Source organism: Pocillopora verrucosa, chromosome 6 (genome assembly GCF_036669915.1).
Source record: "Pocillopora verrucosa isolate sample1 chromosome 6, ASM3666991v2, whole genome shotgun sequence".
In the NCBI taxonomy this organism is placed as follows: domain Eukaryota; kingdom Metazoa; phylum Cnidaria; class Anthozoa; order Scleractinia; family Pocilloporidae; genus Pocillopora; species Pocillopora verrucosa.
The window spans coordinates 10,394,776-10,405,508 of NC_089317.1; the positions used below are offsets into that span (position 1 = coordinate 10,394,776).

The 10,733-nt window shown below is 39.0% G+C and overlaps 1 protein-coding gene and 1 pseudogene across 5 annotated transcripts in view; one reads left to right on the top strand and one right to left on the bottom strand.

The window, feature by feature from the left end:
* Window positions 1-8,016, top strand: part of LOC131777669 (fibroblast growth factor receptor 2-like) — a 45,017-nt gene extending 37,001 nt beyond the window's left edge. For 4 of the 5 annotated variants that reach the window (XM_066168338.1, XM_066168337.1, XM_066168339.1 and 1 more), the window contains 8 exons: window positions 517-627; window positions 2,642-2,832; window positions 3,016-3,138; window positions 3,345-3,415; window positions 3,742-3,782; window positions 4,872-4,968; window positions 5,189-5,288; window positions 6,011-8,016. In XM_066168338.1, the coding sequence (XP_066024435.1) occupies window positions 517-627; window positions 2,642-2,832; window positions 3,016-3,138; window positions 3,345-3,415; window positions 3,742-3,782; window positions 4,872-4,968; window positions 5,189-5,288; window positions 6,011-6,076 (800 nt within the window). In that variant the 3' untranslated portion in view covers window positions 6,077-8,016. Of the gene's footprint in view, window positions 1-516; window positions 628-2,641; window positions 2,833-3,015; window positions 3,139-3,344; window positions 3,416-3,741; window positions 3,783-4,871; window positions 4,969-5,188; window positions 5,289-6,010 lie in introns of those variants that run through there. The other variant, XR_010717878.1, reaches the window with a different exon arrangement.
* A 296-nt stretch (window positions 8,017-8,312) lies between these two features.
* Window positions 8,313-10,733, bottom strand: part of LOC136281855 (uncharacterized) — a 418,311-nt pseudogene continuing 415,890 nt past the window's right edge.

Below are 10,733 nucleotides of genomic sequence, written 5' to 3' on the forward strand. Positions count from 1 at the left end.
CCGTTTTGTTTTATATTGTTTTATAGTGATTTTCATTATATGTTTCTGCATAACATCCAAGCTCTTGTTTAGAGTAATTACATTCTATATGACTAGTACACAGTTATATCCATAGCTTGAAGCTTGTTCTACTTGATGTAGCGATGAAATTTTAAGATGTAATGTAAATATCCCCTTAAATTATGGCTGCATTTAAGAGCCTCACCACTTTACGTTGACGAAGAAAAGCACCCTAAATATGGTGTATGGTAGAGTCGCATGATATCTATCTATCTATCTATCTATCTATCTATCTATCTATCTATCTATCTATCTATCTATCTATCTATCTATCTATCTATCTATCTATCTATCTATCTATCTATCTATTTATCTATCAGTCTGTCTATATGTTGATCTATCCACTGATTTATCCATCTTTTTACGTTTTATCGATATAATGGTACCGTTGAATGATATGGTCGTGATTCACTTGAAGTGTTATTCGACGATGATTGATCGGAAATTCTGTTGCAGAAAACGCTTCAGAATCAGAGAGAAAGGATTTGCTGTCTGAACTTGAATTGATGAAACAACTTAAACCTCATCGTCACGTTATCAAAGTCCTGGGATGCGTCACCAAGTCTGGTAAATACTGAAACGTTTATCATCAGCTATAGTTACTGTCAAACAAAATCAGGTTTTAAAGTATAGATAAGTTTTGTTTTTCTTGGTATGTTGGTGTTTACCTTAAGATATATTTGCTCTTAATTTGTATAGAATACCGTAATGATGCGATGTGGCACCCAAGGCGCTTATTTACTTTTGCGTAAAGGGTGCTTACTTGAAATAAGGTGTTAATCAGGGACAGGGCGCTTTTTTTTTTTTAATAACCAGCAGAACGTGCAAAACAAAGATTTGATGTTTATTTGAAAAGGATTTTTAAAAATGGAAAACGGTCTTGTTCCTATCTAAGAGCCAATAAGAGCAATCGAGGCAAACATTTCATTCGTTTGAAGGAACTGTGCAATCACATGGACATAATAGTTTAGAGACTGAGACGACGGCCACCGTTTTTGTAATGGGCCTACATGTGAACAATTTAAACGAAGATGAACAATTGTTGATCTCAATGTACATGTACTCGAACAGTGCTATCACTGAAACAGAAGAGGGGCGCTCATTAGAATGAGACTGCTTATTAGAATAAGGGTGCTTCTTAAGGAAAAAAAAATTCGAGGAGGGGCGCTTACTGAATACACTACTCAACAGTTTACTCCCTAAAATGGTGTCCAGTCACTTAGTACACACGGCCATTTCGTACCGAGTCGTTTGTAACCAAATTTCGTCCATTCGTACCCAGTTTGAGTCGGTTTGTACCAGAAATACTCCACGCGCGAGTGCGTGAACAGATCTCTGTTGTTGCGAACAACAAGCAAGAATAGTCAAGCGAGTAAGATTCAAGCAAAATTCTATTGTATGTACTTGTGACCTCCTTGACATAAACAACTAGATTATTGCCTAGTGCTAGGTTAGTGGGATTTTTTTAAATCGAACAGTCTGTTGTTTGCACTTGTCACTTTGTTAACAATAACAGCTGGTGTAAGTCTAATGTTTTTCCTCCCCTTGGAATTATAGGTAATTAATTCACATATTCCAACAAAAGGAAAAAAACAGCATTAGCTAGTCGCGTATATGAAAATGGATGCCCCGGAAAGAAAACTTATTTAACGCAGGGAATATTGCTATTTAAAATAAAAGACCGACCTTACTTTAATCATACTTAACATATCAAACATACTTTATCAGTATGGGTACGAAGCAAAGTAGACAGCGTACTTTTCGTGTGCCTCACACCCAAAGGTACGCGCGGCCCTGTTAGTCTATGTTAAAGTAGCTGTCTTGAAATCAATATGTAGAATGCCACTGTTAGGATACCTCATTTACTCGATTGATCATTGCGGCGTTTATTATGTTTTTATTGTTTTCGAGGAGGCCTTTGTCCATTTAATTTTCCTCGTCACTCCAATACCCATTATTTCCATTCATGTCAACTTTTCGGAAAATCCGATGACCGACACGTAAAGCTCGAGTATATTCTATTCTTGTGTGCACGTGTGAGGTTTGGATGGGGTTTATTTGACCGCAAAGAAGTAGTCACAGTTCTATACTGTCTGCTAAAAAGCAGCGTATACAATCAATAAGTGAGATCTAAGACTAGCAAAATTTACTGGTGGACCAAAAATGGGCTGAGACTTAAACTGCGTGCATAAGGTTTGCGCACATGTTGCAGATATGAACCGGTCAGATGTTAATACTCTGCGAGGGCGGGAATCTTTTCGGTGGTAGATCCTGAAGATAAAACATGACCTGCCTGAAACAAAAGTTTAATACGATGTCAATTCAGAGGCATCGACATCTTACCCCTTTACAATTGATTTTACGAGTTTAGAAACGTATGGTTACTTTGTTATTTGACAAGTATTGAGAATATCATCGAATTGTACGGTAGTTGATATTTTATTTGCTTATTACTGTTGAATAAACATCGTACTCTTCCAAGTGTCTGCGGCGTTTATTGGAGAGCGATGTTAATTGGTAATCTTGCTTTTTTTCTGCAGCTTGTAATCGAGTATTTGTGGAACTTTGTTTGTCTCCCTAGAGCCACTGTTTGTGCTGATCGAATATGTTCCGTTTGGGGATCTGCTGGGTTACCTGAGAAAGAGCCGTGGATTAAATGATACTTACTACAAAGACCCGGATATCAAACCACAAACAAATCTGACCGCACAGCAGCTGATGAAGTTTGCTTGGCAAATCGCTGATGGAATGTCCTATTTGTCATCGATACCAGTGAGTGATGTAATTATTCTTTGAATGACGTCCTTGTAGATAAGGCCTCATTTGTCACTCAGTACACCTCACTTTCCATTGAATCGTGGACTCATTGTCTATCGCATGTCAGATGAGTCACCTCAAAGTCTCTCGACCCGTTTAAGGGTGTTTTCCAAAAGAAACTTTCTCTCTTTGTTTAAGGTTATTCATAGAGATCTTGCAGCTCGTAATGTGTTAATTGGAGAAGGGGAAACGTGCAAAGTGACGGACTTTGGAATGGCCAGAGATGTGCAAGAGGACAATATTTACGAAAGAAAAACTAGGGTATGAAGGATTTAAGAAAAGACATGTTGTTGTAAGCCTTGGATTATGTGGCTGAATACGCTTCACTTGCGTGACTGCTTAAAGAAAACAGGCTCAGTAAATCCTGTTCAGTTTTTAGGAACTCTCATTACAATGTGCTCGCCATTTGGAGCATTAGTACTTTTTAAGGACTACGCCAACTCCTTGTATTTTTGCTTCTTATTTAGGGGCGTCTCCCTGTAAAATGGACTGCAATTGAAGCGTTGCTTTATGGAAAATATTCTACCAAGAGTGATGTGTTAGTATAAGGAAGTCATGAACACTGCAATTAGGCTTAATGAGAATGGTTTTGTATGAACTGTTTTCAAGTCTGCTAAAAGTTATTTGGTTACCATTGCATTTTGGCCTTTTTATTTTGCTGGTGTGAGGTCATCACAGTAAGGAATGGTTATAATCATTTTCGCATTGTATTAAAGGTAGTGACCAGGGATGAACTCCTATGACCTGTTCACTGTGTCTCTCCCCACCCCATTCCCCCTTCCCTTCGCCACCTAAGATGTTTTGATTATAATTTTTCCAGGGAAGAAATGTTACTTCCTAACATTTATCCCGTTTGTTTTACAGGTGGAGTTACGGAGTCCTCCTTTATGAGATTTTCACGATTGGTAAGTTTCTAGGCGGATGAACAATCCAGTAATTGTAATAATTATAATAATAATAATAATAACGTTTTATTAACAGCATTGCCATGGGTAAAATGGCTGTACATCTGTTATACAAACATAAAATTGGGTATTACAATAAAATTACAATAAAGTCTTTGTAATTCTTGTTGGATGCGTCACTACTTGCGTTAATCCAAAGACGTCAAGGATGGTGTGCTACCTTTTTTGTAAGGTAGTGGAGAGGACTAAGCATGTTGACATTGACATCATCAGTAAGGATTAGTATGCCATACCACGACACTGAGATGACCTAGCAAACTCTCGAAGCTATCTTACCAGCTAAATGGATTTAGAAATACGTTCGGATTTATATATCACGCCCACCAACGCTTTGCTGTACTTGTTTCGGCCGGGAGTCTCTAACCAGGTGTTCCATCTCTGGACAGGAGTTCTCTATGTCACGTCAGCACTTATGTTTTATATTGTATTTGATGTAGGCGCCGACATCTCCTCCTTTCAAGCCTTACCTGTTTCTAAACTCAGTTGTAAAGCCAGGCACCGATACGTATTGTAGTAATTGTGGCTGGTCTCTTAACCAGGTTTCGCTGAAGGCGATAATATCTAACAGCGGAAAACTGTTGACAGTTAGTAGAAACTCGTTAAAAGTGGACGCTAAGGCTTGTGTATTAAGATGCATAATCTTGAAATGTGAGGTTTTATTACGAAGAGGGTGAGCATCATCAGATGGACTTGATAATGCAGCATCCCGAGTGAATTCTGTGACGTCGTCGAGTATCTCAGCACCAGGACATTTGTAAAAAGGCAAAGCAGCCACTATGCATTTATCGCACAACTAGTCACTGACCATTGATTTCCAGTTCACACATTTCCAGTGAAAGCATCCGATACAATTAACATATACAATGCTCTTTCGATTGCATGAATAGGGAGGACACGAAGTCATGAAGTAAGCAAGGTGTTCTAGTCTCTGTAGAATTGGCTGGCCTTAGCCGGAAATAAATAACCAATGGAAATACATCTGTAGAGCCTTTCATTTTAGAGTATATTATCATTACCTGCTCTATTCAGGTGGTTCACCGTATCCAAGGATGGATGGACGAAAAATTGCAAACTTACTTCAAGAGGGATACAGAATGCCTAAACCACAACACGTGGATGATAAGTTGTATGTTAATACCGTGTTGTTGTTGTTTTCATGATGGCCTTTATCGTACAGTAGTATTTGTCCTGCTTTTGTTCGAAGTGTACCATTTCGAGTTGATCTCGGTTGATTAAATCTTTTGTCCTCTTTTATAAAAAGATGGTATTCTTAAACTAAAAAGCTTGTTCACTAAGGATTGGTCCAACCGTTTCCAATTAAACTTTTTTCTTTGACATCCCTTTAGGTATGATATAATGACAAAATGTTGGAAAGACGACCCTAACTTGAGACCATCTTTTAAAAATTTGAGGAACGAACTCAAAGAAATGGAAAACCAACACAAGGTAGGATTGTAGATTTACAAAGAGCGTCTCTCTATTTGTTTTTCTTTTGAAAGTTTGATTGTTAGAATCTACCACCATCAACTTAACTTGATAACGGCGTCACCATGAAGGAATCGAAGTGTAGTTTGTGGTTTTATTTCGCTATTGGAGCAGCCTTCAATTGAGTTTCGAAAGTGGAAATCGAAAATGAAAACTAAAACCAATGCCAGCTTCATCATACACGTTTTTCCGCGCTGTAAGGAGGTTGCCTGATTCTACTTTGAGTTGTCATTGGTTAATGTTGATGTTAACCTTTCTTCTGATTGATGGCTGTGAATACTTTTGGTTTAGTCTCTCTAGGGCTAGGGCTAGGGCTAGGGCTAGGGCTGGGGCTGGGGCAGGGGCTAGGGCTTGGGCTAGGGCTAGGGCTAGGGCTGGGGCTGGGGCTGGGGCTGGGGCTGGGGCTAGGGCTAGGGCTAGGGCTAGGGCTGGGGCTGGGGCTGGGGCAAGGGCTTGGGCTAGGGCTAGGGCTAGGGCTAGGGCTAGGGCAAGGGCTAGGGCTAGGGCTAAGGCAAGGGCAAGGGCTAGGGCTAGGGTTAGGGTTAATTGGTTTTTCGACAATCAATTTAAAACTTTTCTATCTAAAATAAATTGTATCAGCAATAACTTCTCTTTCAAGAATAATATAATTTATTCCCCTTTTTTCATATTTTATTTTATTTTGTATATTTTATTTTTTACAGAGGCTGATAAACTTAAAAGATTACGATGTTCGACTCTATGTTAATGTTGACGATCTTGCCATGTGAGCGACTGAGTTAATATACAGGAAAGGATGGAGTAATGAATATTGCTTATCTATGACATCATCTCTTACTGTCCTTATATCTTTCACATTAACCCACATTTTTTTGCTAATTAAGTAACTCTTCAAAACAAGCTGTTTGACAGCGAAGCGAGGCAAATTGTAGATTTCATATCTTTATAGATGTTTTTTTTAAGCTTTTAGTCTTGGAAAGACAAACGACTTTGTAGTAACGAGTTTAAAAGCTGCAACTCGAATTTTTACCCCTCGCGTTATAGATTTATATAAGTGTTTTACACAAAACATGTATTTTGTTTTAAAATGTGCTTACGAATCCACCAAAAACAATAATCCAATTTTGCATTTATTTTGTATAGCTATCCTGTGGAGATTATTTGGTTCGCTATCACCTCCACGCCTTATATACACACCCTGACAATAATTTGACATGGCAGATAATGATAAACGGGACTTCACAAACTCCACTACCGTTGACTGGTCCTTCAGACACCCAAATCCTTCTCGTTCCTTTGCCTTTTTTCTCTTGTAAAACTCGCGGTGCATAGTGCCACATCATTAGTGGATATCGGATAGGATTTCTGGGCTAAATTTTACAGTCTCTCCAAACCTCAAATCCAGTACTTACTGCGAGTTTCGATTTCTCGACTTCAAACCTTGCAAATCTCGAAATGGAGTCCATTTCAGCAGATTTTTGGTAAGCCTGAAAATATAAACAGATTTCTGCCCTACTTCATGCTAAACGAGTGCTGCAGGTTATGCTCGCCCAATTTGGTGCGTTTTAGTGAAACAGCTTCACAAGACAGACAAGACAGTACATTCTCCTTTGAGTCTTCTTGCGGTGGAAATCTTATTGTCGTAGCAGTGCTCTGAGTCACTCTGTGGTATCTCCATTCTTCGGACTAACGGGCATAACGGTTTGCGGTACTTTGGTAGATTCATAGCTTCTGCTTGTCATCTTTAACAACGTATGATGTATGTGTGGGTATATTTTCCTATGAAACACCTTTAAACTGTCCTTATAGAAGGGATGGAATGGCTTCAAAAGAAGCACTTGGAAAAAAAAAGAGGAAGAATTAGCTAATGGCATCGCAGTAGATGATGCAACTGAACTTGAAACTTTAACTGACGAAATAACAGATCGAGAAAAGTTGGCAGAAGAATCCAGAGATTCTGAGGGAGCTCTAAAGAAGATTGAGGCAGACAAAATGCAGGGAAAATGCGAGAAGAGGCCGTGGAGCGGTTTGGAGAGACCAAAAAAAGATCTGCAGCCGCGGGTGAGCTGTAAGGGAGGTAGACCAAACGAAGGCGGAGTGGAAATGATGCAGTAGAATTTCTGAAGGAAAAAAGAGAGAAGGAAAATAAGTTTCGAGCGGAAGAACTTGCCTTAAAGAAACAACACCAACAACAAGAAGCTGTCAGACAGGGTCAGATTTTAGCAGTGATGCAGCAGCAACAACAACAGAAAGCAGCCATGATGACCCTCATCGAAATATTGCTACCAAAAAAAAACTTAAAAGATGGTTCAAGATCTCTGCCTTTTTGTATTGTTGATGTTACCCTTTGCTGGGCTTTTTGTGTTAACTGAGGTTGTCATTATTTGATACTTTCAAACCAAAGTTCAGTTCAGGATTTAAAGTAAGCAGGTTTATTTTGTGGTTTAAATTTATTTTTGGTTAAATTTTGTTGGTTTTTCTTTTCTCTTTAAATTGAAAAAAAGGAAAATAAAAATAAAACTGTTTCATAAAATTTCGAACCAGAATCAAGCTTAGAGCCCAAGAAATAAATATCAAATGACACAAGTTGGAAGAAATTGATAGTTTATTAAAGTTTTCATCAAAGATTAAATGTAAAAATATTATTACTTTAATTATTCTTACAGTCACTTAATGTATGGACCTTACAATACAAAAGGACTTTGGTTGTGAAACTCACACGTATAATTGACAGTTGTATTTATGTTCCATTTGTCATTTGGAGAAAAAAACCTTACCATTTCTGTGACTTGACTATAGGAACTCTAAAATGCAATAAATGTTGAATTTTTACACTTTTTTTAGGCGCGTTAGGTGCATTCCTAAGAAGTGCACCCACCACATACATTTTCCTCACACTGCTTAGTCCAATCTTCAGATTTTTTTTTTGAGTCAAAAAACTTTAAATAATTGATGACACTGAGGAACAAACTTCACCCATTGCTGCATTGTATGCCTGCATTTGAGGAGTAAACACACGATTGTGAAATAGTGCTTGCAAATGGATCCTCAAGGGATAGGCAGGGTCCCCATAGATTCACATTGGCTGCCCATGAAGATCGAAAAGAAACATTTGTAAACTCTGTAGAAGCTGAGAATCCCGAAGCATTCCAGCATCATGCCTTCTTCCTTTTATGAAAACTTGAAAAATGTCATGTTTATTATTTGAAGATAATATATCTCAGTACTTAGAGAAAAATTAGATTCCCGTATTTTACAGAATACGCTCACCCCCAACCATGCATCCTATTCCCTGCATTATTCAGGCAACAAGAATGCTCAAGTGAAAACAATACTTATCTTTAGACTCGCGCTTTTGTCCAGTATTAGGGGTGGGTCCCACCCTCCTTAGACTCACCACCCCCCTTTCTTTAGCACCTGGATCTGCCACTGACTACCACCTTTGACATGTAAGGGAAACTTCAAGAACAGAAGTACCAACGGGGCCATACAGGTGTCCAATTGTCACATTCGATAGAGCTAGAGACTGAAACTGTGAAGCATGCACTCGTTCATTACTGTTGTAGACAATTCCCTGATAATTATCAGGCCTCGCAATAGGCCTAACTGTTCCGTCAACAAAACCAAAACGGTTCTGCAACGGTGACCCTCTTTGGGAGACAACTTGGAGATAGGTTTGCAGTGCGGTTGGGTTCAGCACTGCAGGATTCCAATTGATAATTCGATGGCTATGGACTGTATAGATGCAATCGAGCACTTCGTTGGTTACCATGCTCAAAACAGGGGCAGGACGAGCGAAGCGTGGTACCATATCACTGTACCGGCAATGGTAGTTTTTCAGCGCTATGTTTTCATGCTTTTTGTCCGATTCGTTTGAACTTCAGAAATTGGTTTGTCTCACAAAAAGAGGGTCTGGATGGGGGGGGGGGGGGGGGGGGGGAAAAAAATCACTTGTCAGTTAAGATTTCGGCCGTTTATCAGTTGTCAGTTAAATGATTGTGAATAATTAAATTGGCGAGTTAATTATTATTTTCCGACCCTATTTTTTGCTAACAAGGCACATGTAGAGTAAACCCGTAAACTAAGTCGAACATTAATACAATAAGAACTCCTTTTTCTCAATTCAATTGCTCAGTTGGTAGAGCGCTGCACCGGCATCGCAGAAGTCATGGGTTCAAATCCCGTTCGCACCTGAATTTTTTTCAAGTCTCATTTCAACTACTAATTCAGAAGTGTTCATAGCTGCGAGGATCGTTTGTATCTCATTTCTTCACCGCTGTGCACATATATGATTTTCATATATTTCCAGTCACTATTCGTCTGCATTTGTTCGCACCTTCAATGGTAATGGTCAACAAATGTGACATGTGTCACATTCCCACCTTCCGATGTAGCTTGAACGGCTCCTCTATCGCTGGCTGATCTCCGGAGTTGAAATCGTTCCTTAGTCCCGCCAACAAGTTAAGTCCACTTTGGTGGAGTCCTGTTTCTTCGTGTAGACGGCTGGTGGTAAAGCCCCTACCTTGTCATGCCTGTCGTGACATTGCTGTGGTCATTTAAATTTGACAACAAAGAGTTTAACTGCTCTGGGACCGGGTCGACAGAAAGGATAGTTGGCTCGGCTGATGATTCTTCTTCTAAAACAGTTGGTAGAGGCACGGGGTCACCTGAAGCAAAAAAAGAGCAATGTCTTAATAAACAACACCGATAAATACTTGTGTTACTGGTCGAAGAACGGCTGCTTGGAATATTATTTAGGTTAAGCTCTGCCCCGATCGCAAAATAATGAAAAATAGAAAGACGACGGCTGATTTGTTTAAAAGAACTTGATGTATTTTTCTGATATGTGTGAAAAATTCTGATAACTGAGAGTGTTCCGCTTATAATTACTAGAATCTGTACTGTAGAATGAGCAGTTTAGTTCATAGCAACGATTAACGCTGAAATGAACAGCGATATTTGAGTCTTTGTTTAACTTCATATTTGTATAGGTTAGCGGACGAAAACATTTTACGAGTCAACATTTCACGAGTTTATTCCTTGCGATTGTTACTTTTCTTCAAGATTAAACACGATAAAATTTCGGGCGACATGACTTAGGATTTCGGGCGACATGACTATGAATTTCGGGCAACATGACTCTGGTTTTGGGCGACATGACTTCGAGCGAGATGACTTTCGGGCGACTTGATCGGTTACTGCATAGAGCTGCCATAATTAGTAAGTGATTGTGGAGAAAAAGCCTGGATTTGCAAATCATTTTGAATAAAGAGTAAACTATGTTTTACGAAATTGAAAGAGAAATAAAGTTTGTGTTCTTAGTTTGACCAGGAGTCCATTACTGATTTGACCCGAATAATGCTACACCTATATACTTCTATTTTTACGTTACACTTTGATATCAAGTCAAATATTGGACTCCGCTCA